The sequence below is a fragment of the Oncorhynchus keta genome, chromosome 6 (assembly GCF_023373465.1).
Source record: "Oncorhynchus keta strain PuntledgeMale-10-30-2019 chromosome 6, Oket_V2, whole genome shotgun sequence".
Taxonomy (NCBI): Eukaryota; Metazoa; Chordata; class Actinopteri; order Salmoniformes; family Salmonidae; genus Oncorhynchus; species Oncorhynchus keta.
The window spans coordinates 848,227-874,138 of record NC_068426.1 but is presented as its reverse complement, the minus strand read 5'-3'; the positions used below and the strand labels follow the sequence as shown (position 1 = coordinate 874,138).

Genomic DNA, 25,912 nt, shown 5'->3' with positions numbered 1-25,912 from the left:
AAATGATAAACTGTGTTGTTCGTGCCCTGAATGTTGATTGGCTGACAGCTATGGTATATCAGACTGTATACCACAGGTATGAAAAAAAAAAAAGTTATATTTACTGCTCTAATTACATTGATAAATAGTTTATAATAGCAATAACGCACATCGGGGGTTTGTGGTATACGGCCAATATACCACGGCTAAGGGCTGCGTCCGGGCACTCCGCGTTGCATCGTGTCTAAGGATAAACCCCCCCCGTGCCTTTATTGCTTAGATATCTGAGTATTATTACATTTATACTTAAATAACCTGAATATTATTACATTTATACTTTACTCATGTCTTCTCGATGTTCAAACTCACGTACAAGAAGGCTCTCGTTTCCCATCCCATCTCTCTCCCCAGTTGATAAAGTCTAACACCTTGCAGCTTTAGAATAAGGCTCTCGTTTCCCATCCCATCTCTCTCCCCAGTTGATAAAGTCTAACACCTTGCTGCTTTAGAATAAGGCTCTCGTTTCCCATCCCATCTCTCTCCCCAGTTGATAAAGTCTAACACCTTGCAGCTTTAGAATAAGGCTCTCGTTTCCCATCCCATCTCTCTCCCCAGTTGATAAAGTCTAACACCTTGCAGCTTTAGAATAAGGCTCTCGTTTCCCATCCCATCTCTCTCCCCAGTTGATAAAGTCTAACACCTTGCTGCTTTAGAATAAGGCTCTCGTTTCCCATCCCATCTCTCTCCCCAGTTGATAAAGTCTAACACCTTGCTGCTTTAGAATAAGGCTCTCGTTTCCCATCCCATCTCTCCCCCAGTTGATAAAGTCTAACACCTTGCTGCTTTAGAATAAGGCTCTCGTTTCCCATCCCATCTCTCTCCCCAGTTGATAAAGTCTAACACCTTGCAGCTTTAGAATAAGGCTCTCGTTTCCCATCCCATCTCTCTCCCCAGTTGATAAAGTCTAACACCTTGCTGCTTTAGAATAAGGCTCTCGTTTCCATCCCATCTCTCCCCCCAGTTGATAAAGTCTAACACCTTGCTGCTTTAGAATAAGGCTCTCGTTTCCCATCCCATCTCTCCCCAGTTGATAAAGTCTAACACCTTGCTGCTTTAGAATAAGGCTCTCGTTTCCCATCCCATCTCTCCCCCAGTTGATAAAGTCTAACACCTTGCTGCTTTAGAATAAGGCTCTCGTTTCCCATCCCATCCCATCTCTCCCCCAGTTGATAAAGTCTAACACCTTGCTGCTTTAGAATAAGGCTCTCGTTTCCCATCCCATCTCTCCCCCAGTTGATAAAGTCTAACACCTTGCTGCTTTAGAATAAGGCTCTCGTTTCCCATCCCATCTCTCTCCCCAGTTGATAAAGTCTAACACCTTGCTGCTTTAGAATAAGGCTCTCGTTTCCCATCCCATCTCTCCCCCAGTTGATAAAGTCTAACACCTTGCTGCTTTAGAATAAGGCTCTCGTTTCCCATCCCATCTCTCCCCCAGTTGATAAAGTCTAACACCTTGCTGCTTTAGAATAAGGCTCTCGTTTCCCATCCCATCTCTCCCCCAGTTGATAAAGTCTAACACCTTGCTGCTTTAGAATAAGGCTCTCCCATCCCATCTCTCCCCCAGTTGATAAAGTCTAACACCTTGCTGCTTTAGAATAAGGCTCTCGTTTCCCATCCCATCTCTCCCCCAGTTGATAAAGTCTAACACCTTGCTGCTTTAGAATAAGGCTCTCGTTTCCCATCCCATCTCTCCCCCAGTTGATAAAGTCTAACACCTTGCTGCTTTAGAATAAGGCTCTCGTTTCCCATCCCATCTCTCCCCCAGTTGATAAAGTCTAACACCTTGCTGCTTTAGAATAAGGCTCTCGTTTCCCATCCCATCTCCCCCCAGTTGATAAAGTCTAACACCTTGCTGCTTTAGAATAAGGCTCTCGTTTCCCATCCCATCTCTCCCCCAGTTGATAAAGTCTAACACCTTGCTGCTTTAGAATAAGGCTCTCGTTTCCCATCCCATCTCTCCCCACCTTGCTGTTGATAAAGTCTAACACCTTGCAGCTTTAGAATAAGGCTCTCGTTTCCCATCCCATCTCTCCCCCAGTTGATAAAGTCTAACACCTTGCTGCTTTAGAATAAGGCTCTCGTTTCCCATCCCATCTCTCCCCAGTTGATAAAGTCTAACACCTTGCTGCTTTAGAATAAGGCTCTCGTTTCCCATCCCATCTCTCCCCCAGTTGATAAAGTCTAACACCTTGCTGCTTTAGAATAAGGCTCTCGTTTCCCATCCCATCTCTCCCCCAGTTGATAAAGTCTAACACCTTGCTGCTTTAGAATAAGGCTCTCGTTTCCCATCCCATCTCTCCCCCAGTTGATAAAGTCTAACACCTTGCTGCTTTAGAATAAGGCTCTCGTTTCCCATCCCATCTCTCCCCCAGTTGATAAAGTCTAACACCTTGCTGCTTTAGAATAAGGCTCTCGTTTCCCATCCCATCTCTCCCCCAGTTGATAAAGTCTAACACCTTGCTGCTTTAGAATAAGGCTCTCGTTTCCCATCCCATCTCTCTCCCCAGTTGATAAAGTCTAACACCTTGCTGCTTTAGAATAAGGCTCTCGTTTCCCATCCCATCTCTCCCCCAGTTGATAAAGTCTAACACCTTGCTGCTTTAGAATAAGGCTCTCGTTTCCCATCCCATCTCTCTCCCCAGTTGATAAAGTCTAACACCTTGCTGCTTTAGAATAAGGCTCTCGTTTCCCATCCCATCTCTCTCCCCAGTTGATAAAGTCTAACACCTTGCTGCTTTAGAATAAGGCTCTCGTTTCCCATCCCATCTCTCTCCCCAGTTGATAAAGTCTAACACCTTGCTGCTTTAGAATAAGGCTCTCGTTTCCCATCCCATCTCTCTCCCCAGTTGATAAAGTCTAACACCTTGCTGCTTTAGAATAAGGCTCTCGTTTCCCATCCCATCTCTCCCCCAGTTGATAAAGTCTAACACCTTGCTGCTTTAGAATAAGGCTCTCGTTTCCCATCCCATCTCTCCCCCAGTTGATAAAGTCTAACACCTTGCTGCTTTAGAATAAGGCTCTCGTTTCCCATCCCATCTCTCCCCCAGTTGATAAAGTCTAACACCTTGCTGCTTTAGAATAAGGCTCTCGTTTCCCATCCCATCTCTCTCCCCAGTTGATAAAGTCTAACACCTTGCTGCTTTAGAATAAGGCTCTCGTTTCCCATCCCATCTCTCCCCCAGTTGATAAAGTCTAACACCTTGCTGCTTTAGAATAAGGCTCTCGTTTCCCATCCCATCTCTCCCCCAGTTGATAAAGTCTAACACCTTGCTGCTTTAGAATATCTTTCCCATCCCATCTCCCCCCAGTTGATAAAGTCTAACACCTTGCTGCTTTAGAATAAGGCTCTCGTTTCCCATCCCATCTCTCTCCCCAGTTGATAAAGTCTAACACCTTGCTGCTTTAGAATAAGGCTCTCGTTTCCCATCCCATCTCTCCCCCAGTTGATAAAGTCTAACACCTTGCTGCTTTAGAATAAGGCTCTCGTTTCCCATCCCATCTCTCCCCCAGTTGATAAAGTCTAACACCTTGCTGCTTTAGAATAAGGCTCTCGTTTCCCATCCCATCTCCCCCCAGTTGATAAAGTCTAACACCTTGCTGCTTTAGAATAAGGCTCTCGTTTCCCATCCCATCTCTCCCCCAGTTGATAAAGTCTAACACCTTGCTGCTTTAGAATAAGGCTCTCGTTTCCCATCCCATCTCTCCCCCAGTTGATAAAGTCTAACACCTTGCTGCTTTAGAATAAGGCTCTCGTTTCCCATCCCATCTCTCCCCCAGTTGATAAAGTCTAACACCTTGCTGCTTTAGAATAAGGCTCTCGTTTCCCATCCCATCTCTCCCCCAGTTGATAAAGTCTAACACCTTGCTGCTTTAGAATAAGGCTCTTTTCCCATCCCATCTCTTTCCCCCATCTCTCCCCCAGTTGATAAAGTCTAACACCTTGCTGCTTTAGAATAAGGCTCTCGTTTCCCATCCCATCTCTCCCCCAGTTGATAAAGTCTAACACCTTGCTGCTTTAGAATAAGGCTCTCGTTTCCCATCCCATCTCTCCCCCAGTTGATAAAGTCTAACACCTTGCTGCTTTAGAATAAGGCTCTCGTTTCCCATCCCATCTCTCCCCAGTTGATAAAGTCTAACACCTTGCTGCTTTAGAATAAGGCTCTGTTTCCCATCCCATCTCTCTCCCCAGTTGATAAAGTCTAACACCTTGCTGCTTTAGAATAAGGCTCTCCCCATCCCATCTCTCCCCCAGTTGATAAAGTCTAACACCTTGCTGCTTTAGAATAAGGCTCTCGTTTCCCATCCCATCTCTCCCCCAGTTGATAAAGTCTAACACCTTGCTGCTTTAGAATAAGGCTCTCGTTTCCCATCCCATCTCTCCCCAGTTGATAAAGTCTAACACCTTGCTGCTTTAGAATAAGGCTCTCGTTTCCCATCCCATCTCTCCCCCAGTTGATAAAGTCTAACACCTTGCTGCTTTAGAATAAGGCTCTCGTTTCCCATCCCATCTCTCCCCCAGTTGATAAAGTCTAACACCTTGCTGCTTTAGAATAAGGCTCTCGTTTCCCATCCCATCTCTCCCCCAGTTGATAAAGTCTAACACCTTGCTGCTTTAGAATAAGGCTCTCGTTTCCCATCCCATCTCTCCCCCAGTTGATAAAGTCTAACACCTTGCTGCTTTAGAATAAGGCTCTCGTTTCCCATCCCATCTCTCCCCCAGTTGATAAAGTCTAACACCTTGCTGCTTTAGAATAAGGCTCTCGTTTCCCATCCCATCTCTCTCCCCAGTTGATAAAGTCTAACACCTTGCTGCTTTAGAATAAGGCTCTCGTTTCCCATCCCATCTCTCCCCCAGTTGATAAAGTCTAACACCTTGCTGCTTTAGAATAAGGCTCTCGTTTCCCATCCCATCTCTCCCCCAGTTGATAAAGTCTAACACCTTGCTGCTTTAGAATAAGGCTCTCGTTTCCCATCCCATCTCTCCCCCAGTTGATAAAGTCTAACACCTTGCTGCTTTAGAATAAGGCTCTCGTTTCCCATCCCATCTCTCCCCCAGTTGATAAAGTCTAACACCTTGCTGCTTAGAATAAGGCTCTCGTTTCCCATCCCATCTCTCCCCAGTTGATAAAGTCTAACACCTTGCTGCTTTAGAATAAGGCTCTCGTTTCCCATCCCATCTCTCCCCCAGTTGATAAAGTCTAACACCTTGCTGCTTTAGAATAAGGCTCTCGTTTCCCATCCCATCTCTCCCCCAGTTGATAAAGTCTAACACCTTGCTGCTTTAGAATAAGGCTCTCGTTTCCCATCCCATCTCTCCCCCAGTTGATAAAGTCTAACACCTTGCTGCTTTAGAATAAGGCTCTCGTTTCCCATCCCATCTCTCCCCCAGTTGATAAAGTCTAACACCTTGCTGCTTTAGAATAAGGCTCTCGTTTCCCATCCCATCTCTCCCCAGTTGATAAAGTCTAACACCTTGCTGCTTTAGAATAAGGCTCTTTTCCCATCCCATCTCTCCCCCAGTTGATAAAGTCTAACACCTTGCTGCTTTAGAATAAGGCTCTCGTTTCCCATCCCATCTCTCCCCCAGTTGATAAAGTCTAACACCTTGCTGCTTTAGAATAAGGCTCTCGTTTCCCATCCCATCTCTCCCCCAGTTGATAAAGTCTAACACCTTGCTGCTTTAGAATAAGGCTCTCGTTTCCCATCCCATCTCTCCCCCAGTTGATAAAGTCTAACACCTTGCTGCTTTAGAATAAGGCTCTCGTTTCCCATCCCATCTCTCCCCCAGTTGATAAAGTCTAACACCTTGCAGCTTTAGAATAAGGCTCTCGTTTCCCATCCCATCTCTCTCCCCAGTTGATAAAGTCTAACACCTTGCTGCTTTAGAATAAGGCTCTCGTTTCCCATCCCATCTCTCCCCCAGTTGATAAAGTCTAACACCTTGCAGCTTTAGAATAAGGCTCTCGTTTCCCATCCCATCTCTCCCCAGTTGATAAAGTCTAACACCTTGCAGCTTTAGAATAAGGCTCTCGTTTCCCATCCCATCTCTCCCCCCAGTTGATACAGTCTAACACCTTGCTGCTTTAGAATAAGGCTCTGTTCCTCCCTTTCTCATTAATCCCTGGAGGAAGTATTTAGGCTCAGTGATGTCCAGATTGTAGAGGCCACTCCCTGAACAAAGGGGGGGTCAAAATCAAAAGTAACAGTCAGTATCTGGTGTGGCCACCAGCTGCATTAAGTGCTGCAGTGCATCAATTCCACATGGCCTGCACCAGATGTGCCAGTTCTTGCTGTGAGATGTTACCACACTCTTCCACCAAGGCACCTGCAAGTTCCCCGGACATTTCTGGGGGGAATGGCCCTAGTCCTCACCCTCTGATCCAACAGGTCCCAGACGTGCTCAATGGGATTGAGATCCGGGCTCTTCGCTTGGCCATGGCAGAACACTGACATTCCTGTCTTGCAGGAAATCACATAATCACAATTATAGATTCTCTTTCCTCTCATTCTTCCACCCTCCTCTTCTTCCTCTCTCCTTCAGGTGTTGATGACCACGGCGGACGAGAAGGATAAAGTGATCGTGTTTGAAAGAGCCAACGTTATGTTTGTTTTCAACTTCCACCCCAGTAACAGCTACAGTGACTACCGCATAGCAGCCGGGCCGAACGGGAAGTATCCTTCATTACCGAGGGGCTCTGGGACATGTATACACACACACACACACACACACACACACACATACACACACACACACACACACACACACACACACACACACACACACACACACACACACACACTGGGACACACACACACACACACACACACACACACACACACACACACACACACACACACTGGGACACACACACACACACACACTGGGACACACACACACATACACATACACACACTGGGACACACACACACACACACACACACACACACACACACACACACACACACACACACTGGGACACACACACATACACACACTGGGACACACTGGGACACACACACACACACACACACACACACACACTGAGACACCACACACACACTGGGACACACACACATACACACACTGGGACACACACACACATACACATACACACATACACACACACACACACACACACACACATACACACACACACACACACATACACACACTGAGACACCACACACACACTGGGATATTTGACCGACCGGCTTGATTCGTCTTATGAAGCAACAATGGTGTTTTTTACATTGGATAAAAGTAGAGACTCAGAGCGACATGGTGTAACATACACTACAGTTGAGGGTAAGTCATTCTGCTTTCAAATTTGATAAACTTATAACCTCACTTTTGAGAAAATGACCCTTGAATATTTTGGTATCTACTGGAGAGATCTTTTTTCTCTCCCCCCATTCAGCATCGTTCACACCCTCTTAAGCCTTAGTCCCGCCCAGTCAGCATCGTTCACACCCTCTTAAGCCTTAGCCCCGCCCATTCAGCATCGTTCACACCCTCTTAAGCCTTTAGCCCCGCCCATTCAGCATTGTTCACACCCTCTTAAGCCTTTAGCCCCGCCCATTCAGCATCGTTCACACCCTCTTAAGCCTTAGCCCCGCCCATTCAGCATCGTTCACACCCTCTTAAGCCTTAGCCCCGCCCATTCAGCATCGTTCACACCCTCTTAAGCCTTAGCCCCGCCCATTCAGCATCGTTCACACCCTCTTAAGCCTTAGCCCCGCCCATTCAGCATCGTTCACACCCTCTTAAGCCTTAGCCCCGCCCATTCAGCATCGTTCACACCCTCTTAAGCCTTAGCCCCGCCCATTCAGCATCGTTCACACCCTCTTAAGCCTTAGCCCCGCCCATTCAGCATCGTTTACACCCTCTTAAGCCTTAGTCCCGCCCAGTCAGCATCGTTCACACCCTCTTAAGCCTTAGCCCCGCCCATTCAGCATCGTTCACACCCTCTTAAGCCTTTAGCCCCGCCCATTCAGCATTGTTCACACCCTCTTAAGCCTTAGCCCCGCCCATTCAGCATCGTTCACACCCTCTTAAGCCTTTAGCCCCGCCCATCTCTTTACATGTGAGGCCATGTGCTAAACAGAGTGAGTACGATAGTGTAGTAAACGACCAAAGGTTTCAAGACTAAATTCTGGTTTATACCACGTCGATCAACAGCTGTCGCAGTGACATCATCAACATTCTATTGTCATCATGACATCAATCTTGTCGTTATGAAAAAGTATGAACACACAAACTACAGTCTATATGACATCAGAAACTACAGTCTGTATGACATCACAAACTACAGTCTATATGACATCACAAACTACAGTCTGTATGACATCACAAACTACAATCTGTATGACATCACCAACTACAGTCTGTATGACATCACCAACTACAGTCTGTATGACATCACCAACTACAGTCTGTATGACATCACCAACTACAGTCTGTATGACATCACCAACTACAGTCTGTATGACATCACCAACTACAGTCTGTATGACATCACCAACGACAGTCTGTATGACATCACCAACTACAGTCTGTATGACATCACCAACTACAGTCTGTATGACATCACCATCTACAGTCTATATGACATCACCAACTACAGTCTGTATGACATCACCAACTACAGTCTGTATGACATCACCATCTACAGTCTATATGACATCACCAACTACAGTCTGTATGACATCACCAACTACAGTCTGTATGACATCACCAACTACAGTCTGTATGACATCACCATCTACAGTCTATATGACATCACCAACTACAGTCTGTATGACATCACCAACTACAGTCTGTATGACATCACCAACTACAGTCTGTATGACATCACCAACTACAGTCTGTATGACATCACCAACGACAGTCTGTATGACATCACCAACTACAGTCTGTATGACATCACCAACTACAGTCTGTATGACATCACTTCATCAGTGTTTCTACTGTTAGCAACAGCATTAGCTGAGCTGGGATCTCTACATCTCACTTCATCAGTGTTTCTACTGTTAGCAACAGCATTATAGGGGAGAGAGAGAGAGAGGTGGGGGAGGGAGAGATGGGGGGAGTGGGGGGAGGGAGAGATGGGGGAGTGGGGGAGGGAGAGACGGGGAGTAGGGGGAGGGAGAGACGGGGGAGTAGGGGGAGGGAGGGATGGGGGAGGGGGGGAGGGATGGGATGGAGGGGGAGGGGAGGGAGAGGTGGGGGAGTGGGAGGAGGGAGAGACGGGGGAGTAGGGGGAGGGAGGGACGGGGGAGTAGGGGGAGGGAGGGAGAGATCTGATGGATAGAAAATACTTTTCACTTCTTTGTCTTTCTGCTCCCTACTACTCCTCTCCTCCGGTTCTTCTGCTGTTCTTTACTATCGTCCTCTGAAAGCCCCTAAGCTCCAGGAGAGAGTAAACACTGGGTTATAACGTCCTCTCTCTTCCCCCATCTTTCTCTTCTTTTCTCTCCTCCACCTCAGTGAGGTGACTACTGAAGATACTTCACAGTGAGGTGACTAGAGAAGATACTTCACTGTGAGGTGGCTAGAGAAGATACTTCACAGTGAGGTGACTAGAGAAGATACTTCACAGTGAGGTGGCTAGAGAAGATACTTCACAGTGAGGTGGCTAGAGAAGATACTTCACAGTGAGGTGGCTAGAGAAGATACTTCTCAGTGAGGTGGCTAGAGAAGATACTTCACAGTGAGGTGACTAGAGAAGATACTTCACAGTGAGGTGGCTAGAGAAGATACTTCACAGTGAGGTGGCTAGAGAAGATACTTCACAGTGAGGTGACTAGAGAAGATACTTCACAGTGAGGTGGCTAGAGAAGATACTTCACAGTGAGGTGGCTAGAGAAGATACTTCACAGTGAGGTGGCTAGAGAAGATACTTCACAGTGAGGTGACTAGAGAAGATACTTCACAGTGAGGTGACTAGAGAAGATACTTCACAGTGAGGTGGCTAGAGAAGATACTTCACAGTGAGGTGGCTAGAGAAGATACTTCACAGTGAGGTGGCTAGAGAAGATACTTCACAGTGAGGTGGCTAGAGAAGATACTTCACAGTGAGGTGGCTAGAGAAGATACTTCACAGTGAGGTGGCTAGAGAAGATACTTCACAGTGAGGTGGCTAGAGAAGATACTTCACAGTGAGGTGACTAGAGAAGATACTTCACAGTGAGGTGGCTAGAGAAGATACTTCACAGTGAGGTGGCTAGAGAAGATACTTCACAGTGAGGTGACTAGAGAAGATACTTCACAGTGAGGTGGCTAGAGAAGATACTTCACAGTGAGGTGACTAGAGAAGATACTTCACAGTGAGGTGACTACTGAAGATACTTCACAGTGAGGTGGCTAGAGAAGATACTTCACAGTGAGGTGGCTAGAGAAGATACTTCACAGTGAGGTGGCTAGAGAAGATACTTCACAGTGAGGTGACTAGAGAAGATACTTCACAGTGAGGTGACTACTGAAGATACTTCACAGTGAGGTGGCTAGAGAAGATACTTCACAGTGAGGTGGCTAGAGAAGATACTTCACAGTGAGGTGACTAGTGAAGATACTTCACAGTGAGGTGACTACTGAAGATACTTCACAGTGAGGTGACTAGTGAAGATACTTCACAGTGAGGTGACTAGTGAAGATACTTCATTGACACAGTGAGGTGACTAGTGAAGATACTTCTCATTGACACAGTGAGGTGACTAGTGAAGATACTTCTCATTGACATAGTGAGGTGACTACTGAAGATACTTCTCATTGACATAGTGAGGTGACTACTGAAGATACTTCTCATTGACATAGTGAGGTGACTACTGAAGATACTTCTCATTGACACAGTGAGGTGACTAGTGAAGATACTTCTCATTGACATAGTGAGGTGACTACTGAAGATACTTCTCATTGACATAGTGAGGTGACTACTGAAGGTACTTCTCATTGACATAGTGAGGTGACTAGAGAAGATACTTCTCATTGACATAGTGAGGTGACTACTGAAGATACTTCTCATTGACATAGTGAGGTGACTACTGAAGATACTTCTCATTGACACAGTGAGGTGACTACTGAAGGTACTTCTCATTGACACAGTGAGGTGACTAGTGAAGATACTTCTCATTGACATAGTGAGGTGACTAGAGAAGATACTTCTCATTGACACAGTGAGGTGACTAGTGAAGATACTTCTCATTGACACAGTGAGGTGACTACTGAAGATACTTCTCATTGACATAGTGAGGTGACTAGAGAAGATACTTCTCATTGACATAGTGAGGTGACTAGAGAAGATACTTCTCATTGACACAGTGAGGTGACTACTGAAGATACTTCTCATTGACACAGTGAGGTGACTAGAGAAGATACTTCTCATTGACATAGTGAGGTGACTACTGAAGATACTTCTCATTGACACAGTGAGGTGACTAGAGAAGATACTTCTCATTGACATAGTGAGGTGACTAGTGAAGATACTTCTCATTGACACAGTGAGGTGACTACTGAAGATACTTCTCATTGACACAGTGAGGTGACTACTGAAGATACTTCTCATTGACATAGTGAGGTGACTACTGAAGGTACTTCTCATTGACACAGTGAGGTGACTAGTGAAGATACTTCTCATTGACATAGTGAGGTGACTAGAGAAGATACTTCTCATTGACATAGTGAGGTGACTACTGAAGATACTTCTCATTGACACAGTGAGGTGACTACTGAAGATACTTCTCATTGACACAGTGAGGTGACTAGAGAAGATACTTCTCATTGACATAGTGAGGTGGCTAGAGAAGATACTTCTCATTGACATAGTGAGGTGACTACTGAAGATACTTCTCATTGACATAGTGAGGTGGCTAGAGAAGATACTTCTCATTGACATAGTGAGGTGGCTAGAGAAGATACTTCTCATTGACACAGTGAGGTGACTACTGAAGATACTTCTCATTGACACAGTGAGGTGACTACTGAAGATACTTCTCATTGACACAGTGAGGTGACTACTGAAGATACTTCTCATTGACATAGTGAGGTGGCTAGAGAAGATACTTCTCATTGACACAGTGAGGTGACTACTGAAGATACTTCTCATTGACACAGTGAGGTGACTAGAGAAGATACTTCTCATTGACATAGTGAGGTGACTAGAGAAGATACTTCTCATTGACATAGTGAGGTGACTAGAGAAGATACTTCTCATTGACACAGTGAGGTGGCTAGAGAAGATACTTCTCATTGACACAGTGAGGTGGCTAGAGAAGATGCTTCTCATTGACACAGTGAGGTGGCTAGAGAATATGCTTCTCATTGACATAGTGAGGTGACTAGAGAAGATGCTTCTCATTGACATAGTGAGGTGACTAGAGAAGATACTTCTCATTGACACAGTGAGGTGGCTAGAGAATATGCTTCTCATTGACACAGTGAGGTGACTAGAGAAGATGCTTCTCATTGACATAGTGAGGTGACTAGAGAAGATGCTTCTCATTAAGGTGGCTAGTGAAGATGCTTCTCATTGACACAGTGAGGTGACTAGAGAAGATACTTCTCATTGACACAGTGAGGTGACTAGAGAAGATGCTTCTCATTGACACAGTGAGGTGACTAGAGAAGATGCTTCTCATTGACATAGTGAGGTGACTAGAGAAGATACTTCTCATTGACACAGTGAGGTGGCTAGAGAAGATGCTTCTCATTGACATAGTGAGGTGGCTAGAGAAGATACTTCTCATTGACACAGTGAGGTGGCTAGAGAAGATGCTTCTCATTGACATAGTGAGGTGACTAGAGAAGATACTTCTCATTGACACAGTGAGGTGACTAGAGAAGATGCTTCTCATTGACACAGTGAGGTGGCTAGAGAAGATGCTTCTCATTGACACAGTGAGGTGACTAGAGAAGATGCTTCTCATTGACATAGTGAGGTGACTAGAGAAGATACTTCTCATTGACACAGTGAGGTGGCTAGAGAAGATGCTTCTCATTGACACAGTGAGGTGACTAGAGAAGATGCTTCTCATTGACACAGTGAGGTGGCTAGAGAAGATGCTTCTCATTGACATAGTGAGGTGGCTAGAGAAGATACTTCTCATTGACATAGTGAGGTGGCTAGAGAAGATGCTTCTCATTGACACAGTGAGGTGGCTAGAGAAGATGCTTCTCATTGACATAGTGAGGTGACTAGAGAAGATGCTTCTCATTAAGGTGGCTAGTGAAGATGCTTCTCATTGACACAGTGAGGTGACTAGAGAAGATACTTCTCATTGACACAGTGAGGTGACTAGAGAAGATGCTTCTCATTGACATAGTGAGGTGACTAGAGAAGATGCTTCTCATTAAGGTGGCTAGTGAATATGCTTCTCATTGACACAGTGAGGTGGCTAGTGAAGATACTTCTCATTGACACAGTGAGGTGACTAGAGAATATGCTTCTCATTGACACAGTGAGGTGACTAGAGAAGATGCTTCTCATTGACATAGTGAGGTGACTAGAGAAGATGCTTCTCATTAAGGTGGCTAGTGAAGATGCTTCTCATTGACACAGTGAGGTGACTAGAGAAGATACTTCTCATTGACACAGTGAGGTGACTAGAGAAGATGCTTCTCATTGACATAGTGAGGTGACTAGAGAAGATGCTTCTCATTAAGGTGGCTAGTGAATATGCTTCTCATTGACACAGTGAGGTGGCTAGAGAAGATACTTCTCATTGACACAGTGAGGTGACTAGAGAAGATACTTCTCATTGACACAGTGAGGTGGCTAGAGAAGATGCTTCTCATTGACATAGTGAGGTGACTACTGAAGATGCTTCTCATTAAGGTGGCTAGTGAAGATGCTTCTCATTGACACAGTGAGGTGACTAGAGAAGATACTTCTCATTGACACAGTGAGGTGACTAGAGAAGATGCTTCTCATTGACATAGTGAGGTGACTAGAGAAGATGCTTCTCATTAAGGTGGCTAGTGAATATGCTTCTCATTGACACAGTGAGGTGGCTAGAGAAGATACTTCTCATTGACACAGTGAGGTGACTAGAGAAGATACTTCTCATTGACACAGTGAGGTGGCTAGAGAAGATGCTTCTCATTGACACAGTGAGGTGGCTACTGAAGATAGGATGCGCCCTAGGATGCTACCATTCCAACAAGTCAGTTTGTCACATTTCTACCCTCCTAGAGCTGCCCCGGTCAACTGTAAGTGCTGTTACTGTAAAGTGGAAACGTCTAGGAGAAACACCGGCTCAGCCACGAAGTGGTAGGCCACACAAGCTCACAGATTGGGACCGCAGAGGGCTGTGAAGTGCGTGGCATGTAAAAATGGTCTGTCCTCGGTTGCAACACTCAATACCGAGTTCCAAACTGCCTCTGGAAGTAATGTCAACACAATAACTGTTAGTCGTGAGCTTCATGAAATGGGTTTGCATGGCTGAGCAGCTGCACACAAGCCTAAGATCACCATACGCAATGCCAAGCGTCAGCTGGAGTGGTGTAAAGCACGCTGCCATTGGACTCTGGAGCAGTGGAAACACATTCTCTGGAGTGATGAATCACGCTTCACCATCTGGCAGTCTGACGGACGAATCTGGGTTTGGCGGATGCCAGTAGAACGCCACCATAGCGCCAACTGTACAGTTTGGTGGAGGATGTTTTTCATGGTTCGGGCCCCTTAGTTCCAGTGAAGGGAAATCTTAATGCTACAACATACAATGACATTCTAGACGATTCTGTGCTTCCAACTTTGTGGCAACAGTTTGGGGAAGGTCCTTTCCTGTTTCAGCATGACAATGCCCCTCCCCCCCCGTGCACAAAGCGAGGTCCATACCGAAATGTTTTGTCAAGATCGGTGTGGAAGAACTTGACTTTGGCATGAATTGCAACGCCAACTGCGAGTCAGGCCTAATCGCCCAACATCAGTGCCGACCTCACTAATGCAGAAGAGTGGAGGCTGTTATAGCAGTAATGTTCCAACATCTAGTGGAAAGCCTTCCCAGAAGAGTGGAGGCTGTTATAGCAGCAATGTTCCAACATCTAGTGGAAAGCCTTCCCAGAAGAGTGGAGGCTGTTATAGCAGCAATGTTCCAACATCTAGTGGAAAGCCTCCCCAGAAGAGTGGAGGCTGTTATAGCAGCAATGTCCCAACATCTAGTGGAAAGCCTTCCCAGAAGAGTGGAGGCTGTTATAGCAGCAATGTTCCAACATCTAGTAGAAAGCCTTCCCAGAAGAGTGGAGGCTGTTATAGCAGCAATGTTCCGACATCTAGTGGAAAGCCTTCCCAGAAGAGTGGAGGCTGTTATAGCAGCAATGTTCCAACATCTAGTGGAAAGCCTTCCCAGAAGAGTGGAGGCTGTTATAGCAGCAATGTTCCAACATCTAGTGGAAAGCCTTCCCAGAAGAGTGGAGGCTGTTATAGCAGCAATGTTCCAACATCTAGTGGAAAGCCTTCCCAGAAGAGTGGAGGCTGTTATAGCAGCAATGTTCCAACATCTAGTGGAAAGCCTTCCCAGAAGAGTGGAGGCTGTTATAGCAGCAATGTTCCAACATCTAGTGGAAAGCCTTCCCAGAAGAGTGGAGGCTGTTATAGCAGCAATGTTCCAACATCTAGTGGAAAGCCTTCCCAGAAGAGTGGAGGCTGTTATAGCAGCAATGTTCCAACATCTAGTGGAAAGCCTTCCCAGAAGAGTGGAGGCTGTTATAGCAGTGAAGGGGGGACCAACTCCATATTAAATACCCATGATTTTGGAATGAGATGTTCGATAAGCAGGTGTCCACATACTTTTGTGTTATGTAGTGTAGATATCTATGGATGGATGGATGGAGGAGGGAGGGATGGATGGAGAGGTAGCTGAGGAGAGATGGCGGTAGGTAGCTGAGGATCAATCAAATCCCCTGCTGGTGTTTATCGAGATTATTGGTCTCTAGGGGCAACCACTAGGCCAAGGAGCTTTTAGCCAATCGGACCAGACACACACGCGTGCTCACGCACACACACGCACCGGGTGAGTCAGTGTCGGAACGTGCCTGGCTCTCGCCTGTGTGTGTTACAGGACTGTAGTAACATGCTACTAACTGCCCATCAGCTGAACTGGTCATTCTAACAGCTCTGTTCAGTAGTCCAGGTTTATCACACACTGTGGTGTCACACACAGACTTCACTAAATCTATTCTCCAAAACTGTCTTCCTGCTGTTTTACCCAGGCTCATATTTACTTTATATTTCCTTTCATCCCGCCGTCTCACAGCAACTCTCGCTCTCTGTCACGCACACAGACACGCACACCCTGAGGAGCGAGGGGGTAGGTACTGTAAACTGATAGAGATGTGTAATGGTGTAGATCACAGCGGACGGACGGACGGACGGACGGACATACAGACTTGACGGATTGACATCTAGATAGATAGACCTCTTCTCTGTCTGTCTGTCTATGAGAGAAGAAATACACAGGAGGATCTACCAAGCATCTACACACACACCTGTGTCGTCCCCTAGGGAGATGAGTGGTTGCATGGAGAGAGGAGGGGGAGAGAGGGAGGAAGAGGCGATGGGGGGGAGGGAGGGAGGGAGGGAGGGAGGAAGAGAGGAGGGAGGGAGAGGGAGGAAGGAAGGAAGAGAGGGGGGAGGAAGGTGGAGAGGTGTGGGATAGGAGGGATAGGGAGGGATGGTAAAGGGAAACAGTGAGACGTTAACTAGGGAGAGAGAGAGGGAAACGGTGTCATGTTAACTAGGGAGAGACAGGGAAACGGTGTCATGTTAACTAAGGAGAGAGGGAAACGGTGTCATGTTAACTAGGGAGAGAGAGGGAAACTGTGTCATGTTAACTAGGGAGAGAGAGGGAAACGGTGTCATGTTAACTAGGGAGAGAGAGGGAAACGGTGTCATGTTAACTAGGGAGAGAGAGGGAAACGGTGTCATGTTAACTAAGGAGAGAGAAAACGGTGTCATGTTAACTAAGGAGAGAGGGGAAACGGTGTCATGTTAACTAGGGAGAGAGAGGGAAACGGTGTCATGTTAACTAAGAGAGAGGGAAACGGTGTCATGTTAACTAAGGAGAGAGGGAAACGGTGTCATGTTAACTAAGGAGAGAGAGGGAAACGGTGTCATGTTAACTAAGGAGAGAGGGAAACGGTGTCATGTTAACTAGGGAGAGAGGGAAACGGTGTCATGTTAACTAAGGAGAGAGGGAAACTGTGTCATGTTAACTAAGGAGAGAGGGAAACTGTGTCATGTTAACCAGGGAGAGAGGGAAACTGTGTCATGTTAACTAAGGAGAGAGGGAAACGGTGTCATGTTAACTAGGGAGAGAGGGAAACGGTGTCATGTTAACTAAGGAGAGAGGGAAACGGTGTCATGTTAACTAAGGAGAGAGAGGGAAACGGTGTCATGTTAACTAAGGAGAGAGGGAAACGGTGTCATGTTAACTAGGGAGAGAGGGAAACGGTGTCATGTTAACTAAGGAGAGAGGGAAACGGTGTCATGTTAACTAAGGAGAGAGGGAAACGGTGTCATGTTAACCAGGGAGAGAGAGGGAAACTGTGTCATGTTAACTAAGGAGAGAGGGAAACGGTGTCATGTTAACTAAGGAGAGAGGGAAACGGTGTCATGTTAACCAGGGAGAGAGAGGGAAACTGTGTCATGTTAACTAAGGAGAGAGGGAAACGGTGTCATGTTAACTAAGGAGAGAGGGAAACGGTGTCATGTTAACTAAGGAGAGAGGGAAACTGTTCATGTTAACTAAGGAGAGAGGGAAACGGTGTCATGTTAACTAGGGAGAGAGAGGTGTCATGTTAACTAAGGAGAGAGGGAAACAGTGTCATGTTAACTAAGGAAAGGGAAACGGTGTCATGTTAACTAAGGAGAGAGAAACTGGTCATGTTAACTAGGGAGAGAGAGGAAACGGTGTCATGTTAACTAAGGAGAGAGGGAAACTGTGTCATGTTAACTAAGGAGAGAGAGGAAACGGTGTCATGTTAACTAAGGAGAGAGAGGGATGTTAACTAGGGAGAGAGGAAACGGTGTCATGTTAACTAAGGAGAGAGAGGAAACGGTGTCATGTTAACTAAGGAGAGAGGGAAACGGTGTCATGTTAACTAAGGAGAGAGGGAAACGGTGTCATGTTAACTAGGAGAGAGAGGAAACGGTGTCATGTTAACCAGTGAGAGAGAAACAGTGTCAGGGAAAAACTGTGTCATGTTAACTAAGGAGAGAGAGGGAAACGTGTCATGTTAACTAAGGAGAGAGGGAAACGGTGTCATGTTAACTAGGGAGAGAGGGGAAACGGTGTCATGTTAACTAGGGAGAGAGAGGAAACGGTGTCATGTTAACTAGGGAGAGAGAGGGAAACGGTGTCATGTTAACTAAGGAGAGAGGGAAACGGTGTGTTAACATGTGTCATGTTAACTAAGGAGAGAGAGGAAACGGTGTCATGTTAACTAAGGAGAGAGGGAAACGGTGTCATGTTAACTAGTCATGTTAACTAGGGAGAGAGAGGAAACGGTGTCATGTTAACTATGTTAACTAAGGAGAGAGGGAAACGGTGTCATGTTAACTAGGAGAGAGAGGGAAACGGTGTCATGTTAACTAGAGGAGAGAGTTAACTAGGGAAAGAGGTGTCATGTTAACTAGGGAGAGAGAGAAACGGTCATGTTAACTAGGAGAGAGAGGGAAACGGTGTCATGTTAACTAAGGAGAGAGGGGAAACATGTTAACTAAGGAGAGAGGGAAACGGTGTCATGTTAACTAGGGAGAGAGGGAAACGGTGTCATGTTAACTAGGGAGAGAGGGAAACGGTGTCATGTTAACTAGGGAGAGAGAGGAAACGGTGTCATGTTAACTAGGAGAGAGAGGAAACAGTGTCATGTTAACTAAGGAGAGAGGGGAAACAGTGTCATGTTAACTAGGGAGAGAGGGAAACTGTGTCATGTTAACTAGGGAGAGAGGGAAACTGTGTCATGTTAACTAAGGAGAGAGAGGGAAACGGTGTCATGTTAACTAAGGAGAGAGGGAAACGGTGTCATGTTAACTAAGGAGAGAGAGGGAAACGGTGTCATGTTAACTAGGGAGAGAGAGGGAAACAGTGTCATGTTAACTAAGGAGAGAGGGAAACGGTGTCATGTTAACTAGGGAGAGAGAGGGAAACGGTGTCATGTTAACTAAGGAGAGAGGGAAACGGTGTCATGTTAACTAGGGAGAGAGAGGGAAACGGTGTCATGTTAACTAGGGAAGAGAGAGGGAAACAGTGTCATGTTAACTAAGGAGAGAGGGAAACGGTGTCATGTTAACTAGGGAGAGAGGGAAACGGTGTCATGTTAACTAGGGAGAGAGAGGGAAACTGTGTCATGTTAACTAAGGAGAGAGGGAAACGGTGTCATGTTAACTAGGGAGAGGTGTCATGTTAACTAAGGAAGAGGGAAACTGTGTCATGTTAACTAGGGAGAGAGGGAAACGGTGTCATGTTAACTAAGGAGAGAGAGGGAAACTGTGTCATGTTAACTAAGGAGAGAGAGGGAAACGGTGTCATGTTAACTAAGGAGAGAGGGAAACTGTGTCATGTTAACTAAGGAGAGAGGGAAACGGTGTCATGTTAACCAGTGAGAGAGAGGGAAACGGTGTCATGTTAACTAAGGAGAGAGAGGGAAACGGTGTCATGTTAACCAGTGAGAGAGAGGGAAACGGTGTCATGTTAACCAGTGAGAGAGAGGGAAACGGTGTCATGTTAACTAGGGAGAGAGAGGGAAACAGTGTCATGTTAACTAAGGAGAGAGAGGGAAACGGTGTCATGTTAACCAGTGAGAGAGAGGGAAACGGTGTCATGTTAACTAGGGAGAGAGAGGGAAACGGTGTCATGTTAACTAAGGAGAGAGAGGGAAACGGTGTCATGTTAACTAAGGAGAGAGGGAAACGGTGTCATGTTAACTAAGGAGAGAGGGAAACTGTGTCATGTTAACTAGGGAGAGAGAGGAAACGGTGTCATGTTAACCAGTGAGAGAGAGGAAACGGTGTCATGTTAACTAGTGAGAGAGAGGAAACGGTGTCATGTTAACCAGTGAGAGAGGGAAACGGTGTCATGTTAACCAGTGAGAGAGAGGGAAACGGTGTCATGTTAACTAGGAGAGAGGGAAACGGTGTCATGTTAACTAGGGAGAGAGAGGAAACGGTGTCATGTTAACCAGTGAGAGAGAGGGAAACGGTGTCATGTTAACCAGTGAGAGAGAGGGAAACGGTGTCATGTTAACTAGGGAGAGAGAGGGAAACAGTGTCATGTTAACTAAGGAGAGAGAGGGAAACGGTGTCATGTTAACTAAGGAGAGAGGGAAACGGTGTCATGTTAACTAAGGAGAGAGGGAAACTGTGTCATGTTAACTAGGGAGAGAGGGAAACGGTGTCATGTTAACTAGGGAGAGAGAGGGAAACTGTGTCATGTTAACTAAGGAGAGAGAGGGAAACGGTGTCATGTTAACTAAGGAGAGAGGGAAACGGTGTCATGTTAACTAGGGAGAGAGGGAAACTGTGTCATGTTAACTAAGGAGAGAGGGAAACGGTGTCATGTTAACTAAGGAGAGAGGGAAACGGTGTCATGTTAACTAGGAGAGAGGGAAACGGTGTCATGTTAACTAAGGAGAGAGGGAAACGGTGTCATGTTAACTAAGGAGAGAGGGAAACGGTGTCATGTTAACTAAGGAGAGAGGGAAACGGTGTCATGTTAACTAAGGAGAGAGGGAAACTGTGTCATGTTAACTAGGGAGAGAGGGAAACGGTGTCATGTTAACTAAGGAGAGAGGGAAACGGTGTCATGTTAACTAAGGAGAGAGGGAAACGGTGTCATGTTAACCAGGGAGAGAGGGAAACGGTGTCATGTTAACTAAGGAGAGAGGGAAACGGTGTCATGTTAACTAAGGAGAGAGGGAAACGGTGTCATGTTAACCAGGGAGAGAGAGGGAAACTGTGTCATGTTAACCAGGGAGAGAGAGGGAAACGGTGTCATGTTAACTAAGGAGAGAGGGAAACGGTGTCATGTTAACTAGGGAGAGAGAGGGAAACGGTGTCATGTTAACTAGGGAGAGAGAGGGAAACAGTGTCATGTTAACCAGGGAGAGAGAGGGAAACTGTGTCATGTTAACCAGGGAGAGAGAGGGAAACTGTGTCATGTTAACCAGGGAGAGAGAGGGAAACGGTGTCATGTTAACTAAGGAGAGAGGGAAACTGTGTCATGTTAACTAGGGAGAGAGGGAAACGGTGTCATGTTAACTAAGGAGAGAGGGAAACGGTGTCATGTTAACTAAGGAGAGAGGGAAACGGTGTCATGTTAACTAAGGAGAGAGGGAAACGGTGTCATGTTAACTAAGGAGAGAGGGAAACGGTGTCATGTTAACTAGGGAGAGAGAGGGAAACTGTGTCATGTTAACTAGGGAGAGAGAGGGAAACGGTGTCATGTTAACTAGGGAGAGAGAGGGAAACGGTGTCATGTTAACTAGGGAGAGAGAGGGAAACGGTGTCATGTTAACTAGGGAGAGAGAGGAAACGGTGTCATGTTAACTAGGGAGAGAGGGGAAACGGTGTCATGTTAACCAGGGAGAGAGAGGGAAACGGTGTCATGTTAACTAGGGAGAGAGGGAAACGGTGTCATGTTAACTAAGGAGAGAGGGAAACGGTGTCATGTTAACCAGGGAGAGAGAGGGAAACTGTGTCATGTTAACCAGGGAGAGAGAGGGAAACGGTGTCATGTTAACTAGGGAGAGAGAGGGAAACGGTGAACTGCAGCTAGAAGACAAAGAGAGAGGAGACTGCAGGTGGAAAGAGAAAAGAAGGCAGAGATTTACATTTTGCTGGTTTGTTTTCAGACTGTGGGAGATTCACCCAGAATCAGAGAGGAGGAGGGAAAGAACAGAGGAAGATTCTACTTGTTCTCTTACATTGTGTGGCAGGTGTCCTCAGAGAGAGAGAGAGAGAGAGAGAGACCCAGTCCGTACTGTTAGGTGTAATTGTGCTGTATTCGTCCTCCATTTCACCAGTGTAACTTCAGCAAGGAATTCAAAAGGCCTCGAGAGGACGAGTGCAGGTAGCTTTGGACAGAACAGCAGGATATTGTCTTGTGTTTACAGGTTTTAGGAGAAATCCATCCAGAAGCTCCAATTTCCTTCTGAATCCCCTCTTTTTCTTCCCTCTCTCTCCCTCTGATCTGTTTTCTCTCTCTCTCTGTGTGATCCTTCTCCCTCTCCTAGCAGTTGACAAAGGACAGAGGTGGTATAATCTTTGTTCTAAATTACGAGCCAGGCAGGTTGAGAGCAGGGGCAAGGGAAGCATTAATTGCCTCCGGTTGCGTGTCCACGTGCGTACGTGCCTTTAGCACGCTTTAGCACGCTTTGTCTTATCATATCCGGTGTCAACATTCAGTATGTGCCTTAGACCGCTGCGCTCCCGAGTGGGAGTGGGCTCCCGAGTGGGAGTGGGCTCCCGAGTAGCCTATAAGCTCCAGAGTGGGAGTGGGCTCCCGAGTAGCCTATAAGCTCCAGAGTGGGAGTGGGCTCCCGAGTAGCCTATAAGCTCCAGAGTGGTCTAAGGCACTGCATCTCAGTGCTAGAGGCGTCACTACAGACCCTGGTTCGATTCCATGGTGTATCACATCCGGCCGTGATTGGGAGTCCCATAGGACGGCACATAACACCGTCGGCCATCATCGTAAATAAGAATTTGTTCTTAGCTGACTTGCCTGGTTAAATAAAGGGTTAAATAAATAAAAATAAAAAATAAATATATATATGTAATGTTATCAAAGCCAGTCATTCCCTGAACTGTTTTCTGTAGATAAATCACTGAGGACCCCTAGTGGTGATGACTGGTCACTGACATCTAGAGAGGTTGAGAGTACATCCCAATAATCTCACCTTTCTCCCAAAGTGTCCACTTCACTGATTTGAAAGGAAAATGACTGGTAATAACAAAAATGATGGTCCCACTAAACCCAAACCATTGCTTTGAAATGTACTTCAGGAGGAAGTATTCGGTATGTCATGTTGTGTTGAAGCCAGACTCCATCTCTTGATCTCTGTAGCAGCTGAGGACCCCTAGTGGTGAGGATTGGTCACTGACAGTTGTGTTTGGAAGATCTTTCATTAGTACACCGTATAAAAAAACATTTTGTAACGGAAATATACAGTACCAGTCAAAAGTTTACAGGCCTACTCATTCCAGGGTTTTAGAACACCTACTCATTCCAGGGTTTTAGAACACCTACTCATTCAAGGGTTTTAGAACACCTACTCATTCCAGGGTTTTAGAACACCTACTCATTCAAGGGTTTTAGAACACCTACTCATTCAAGGGTTTTAGAACACCTACTCATTCAAGGGTTTTAGAACACCTACTCATTCAAGGGTTTTAGAACACCTACTCATTCAAGGGTTTTAGAACACCTACTCATTCAAGGGTTTTAGAACACCTACTCATTCAAGGGTTTTAGAACACCTACTCAGCCAAGGGTTTTAGAACACCTACTCATTCAAGGGTTTTAGAACACCTACTCATTCAAGGGTTTAGAACACCTACTCATTCAAGGGTTTTAGAACACCTACTCATTCAAGGGTTTTAGAACACCTACTCATTCAAGGGTTTTAGAACACCTACTCATTCAAGGGTTTTAGAACACCTACTCATTCAAGGGTTTTAGAACACCTACTCATTCAAGGGTTTTAGAACACCTACTCATTCAAGGGTTTTAGAACACCTACTCATTCAAGGGTTTAGAACACCTACTCATTCAAGGGTTTTAGAACACCTACTCATTCAAGGGTTTTAGAACACCTACTCATTCAAGGGTTTTAGAACACCTACTCATTCAAGGGTTTTAGAACACCTACTCATTCAAGGGTTTTAGAACACCTACTCATTCAAGGGTTTTAGAACACCTACTCATTCAAGGGTTTTAGAACACCTACTCATTCAAGGGTTTTTCTTTATTTTTACTATTTTCTACATTGTAGAATAATAGTGAAGACATCAAAACTATGAAATAACACATATGGAATCATGTAGTAACCAAGAAAGTGTTAAATAAATATTTTAGATTCTTCAAAGTAGGGTTAGGGTTAGGGTTAGGACAGCATGCCCTCCGATTTGACACACTGAACTCTGTCTGCAAAGTAGTTGGTGAACCAGGCAAGGCAGTCATCAGAAAAACCGAGGCTACTGAGTCTGCCGATAAGAATATGGTGATTGACAGAGTCGAAAGCCTTGGCAAGGTCGATGAAGACGGCTGCACAGTACTGTCTTTTATCGATGGCTATATCCCACCCTCCATCTCTTCCTCCCTCCATCCTTATATCCCTCCCTCCCACCCTCCATCCCTCCCTCCATCTCTCCCTCCCTCTCCCTCCCTCCATCTCCCTCCCTCCCTCTCTCCCTCCCTCCATCTCTCCATCCCCTCCCACCCTCCATCTCTCCCTCCCTCCCTCCATTTCTCCCACCCTCCCTCCATTTCTCCCACCCTCCATCTCTCCCTCCATCTCTCCCTCCCTCCATCTCCCTCCCTTCATCTCCCCCTCCATCTCTCCCTCCCTCCCTCCATCTCTCCCCTCCCTCCCTCCCTCCCTCCCTCCATCTCTCCCTCCCCCACCCTCCATCTCTCCTTCCATCCATCCTTATATCCCTCCCTCCCACCCTCCATCTCTCCCTCCCTCCCCCATCCCTCCATCTCTCCCACCCTCCATCTCTCCCTCCATCTCTCCCACCCTCCATCTCTCCCTCCATCTCTCCCACCCTCCATCTCTCCCACCCTCCATCTCTCCCTCCATCTCTCCCACCCTCCATCTCTCCCTCCCTCCCCCATTCCTCCCTCCATCTCTCCCTCCCTCCCTCCATCTCTCCCTCCCTCCCTCCATCTCTCCCACCCACCCTCTATCCTTCCTTAACCCCCCTCAGATATCGTATCAAGCTGGACAGTGATGCTGAGCAGTATGGGGGACATGGTCGACTGGACACAGACACAGAGTTCTTCACCGAACAGGAACCATTTAAAGACGTGAACGACCAATGGCAGCCACACTCTTTGAAGGTAGGCTACAGTACCGCTGGGTGGGGTGTTGGGTCCAAGTCGGTTCCTCTGCAGCCACACTCTTTGAAGGTAGGCTACAGTCCCGCTGGGTGGGTGTTGGGTCCAAGTCGGTTCCTCTGCAGCCACACTCTTTGAAGGTAGGCTACAGTACCGCTGGGTGGGTGTTGGGTCCAAGTCGGTTCCTCTGCAGCCCCTGTATGATTCTGCTTTGCTTTCATCCACTTTTGAAAATGTGCGGAGCTTTTTACCCATGTTGTTGGCAGAGGCAGGTTGTGGCAGACGCACATACAAACACACATCTTATAAAATAAAGGTACCTAATACTGAATATGCAGTTTCTGCTCCCAATTACTGTCTTTCTCTCTCGCTCTCTCTCTGGCTCTTTCTCTCTCGCTCTCTCTCTCTCTCTGGCTCTCTCTCTCTCTCTGGCTCTCTCTCTCTCTCTGGCTCTCTCTCTCGCTCTGGCTCTCTCTCTCGCTCTGGCTCTCTCTCTCGCTCTCGGTTGCAGCCACACTCTTTGGAAGGTAGGTACCGGTGGGTGTTGGGTCCAAGTCGGGTCCAAGTCGGTTCTCTCTCTCTCGCTCTGGCTCTCTCTCTCTCTCTCTCTGGCTCTCTCTCTGTCTCTCTCTCTCTCTCTCTCTCTCTGGCTCTCGCTCTGGCTCTCTCTCTGTCTCTCTCTCTCTCTCTCTGGCTCTCTCTCTCTCTCTCTCTCTCTCTCGCTCTGGCTCTCTCTCTCGCTCTGGCTCTCTCTCTCTCTCTCTCTGGCTCTCTCTCTCTCTCTCTCTGGCTCTCTCTCTCTCTCTCTGGCTCTCTCTCTCTC

At 46.4% G+C, this 25,912-nt stretch overlaps 1 protein-coding gene and 2 long non-coding RNA genes across 9 annotated transcripts in view; 2 read left to right on the top strand and 1 right to left on the bottom strand.

Annotated features, from left to right (window-relative positions):
- gbe1a (glucan (1,4-alpha-), branching enzyme 1a) overlaps positions 1 to 25,418 on the top strand; it is a 177,107-nt gene extending 151,689 nt beyond the window's left edge. The window contains exons 14-16 of the mRNA XM_052520135.1: positions 6,581 to 6,711; positions 24,960 to 25,161; positions 25,230 to 25,418. Coding sequence (XP_052376095.1) covers positions 6,581 to 6,711; positions 24,960 to 25,161; positions 25,230 to 25,403 — 507 coding nt within the window. The 3' untranslated portion in view covers positions 25,404 to 25,418. The remainder of the gene's footprint in view (positions 1 to 6,580; positions 6,712 to 24,959; positions 25,162 to 25,229) is intronic.
- LOC127930589 (uncharacterized) lies at positions 991 to 6,449 on the bottom strand. 7 transcript variants are annotated; one of them, XR_008138286.1, is made up of 3 exons: positions 5,845 to 6,449; positions 2,767 to 2,902; positions 991 to 1,083 (listed from the first exon to the last, which is right to left on the bottom strand). It is a non-coding gene; the product is annotated as an uncharacterized LOC127930589 (long non-coding RNA). The 7 variants fall into 7 exon arrangements; XR_008138287.1 differs by having other exon boundaries at positions 2,699 to 2,834; XR_008138289.1 differs by lacking the exon at positions 2,767 to 2,902 and adding an exon at positions 2,496 to 2,766 and having other exon boundaries at positions 999 to 1,083.
- On the top strand, positions 12,703 to 15,869 carry LOC127930588 (uncharacterized). Its single transcript, XR_008138282.1, has 4 exons — positions 12,703 to 12,936; positions 13,225 to 13,288; positions 13,425 to 13,460; positions 13,733 to 15,869. It is a non-coding gene; the product is annotated as an uncharacterized LOC127930588 (long non-coding RNA).
- Positions 25,419 to 25,912: the final 494 nt, after the last annotated feature.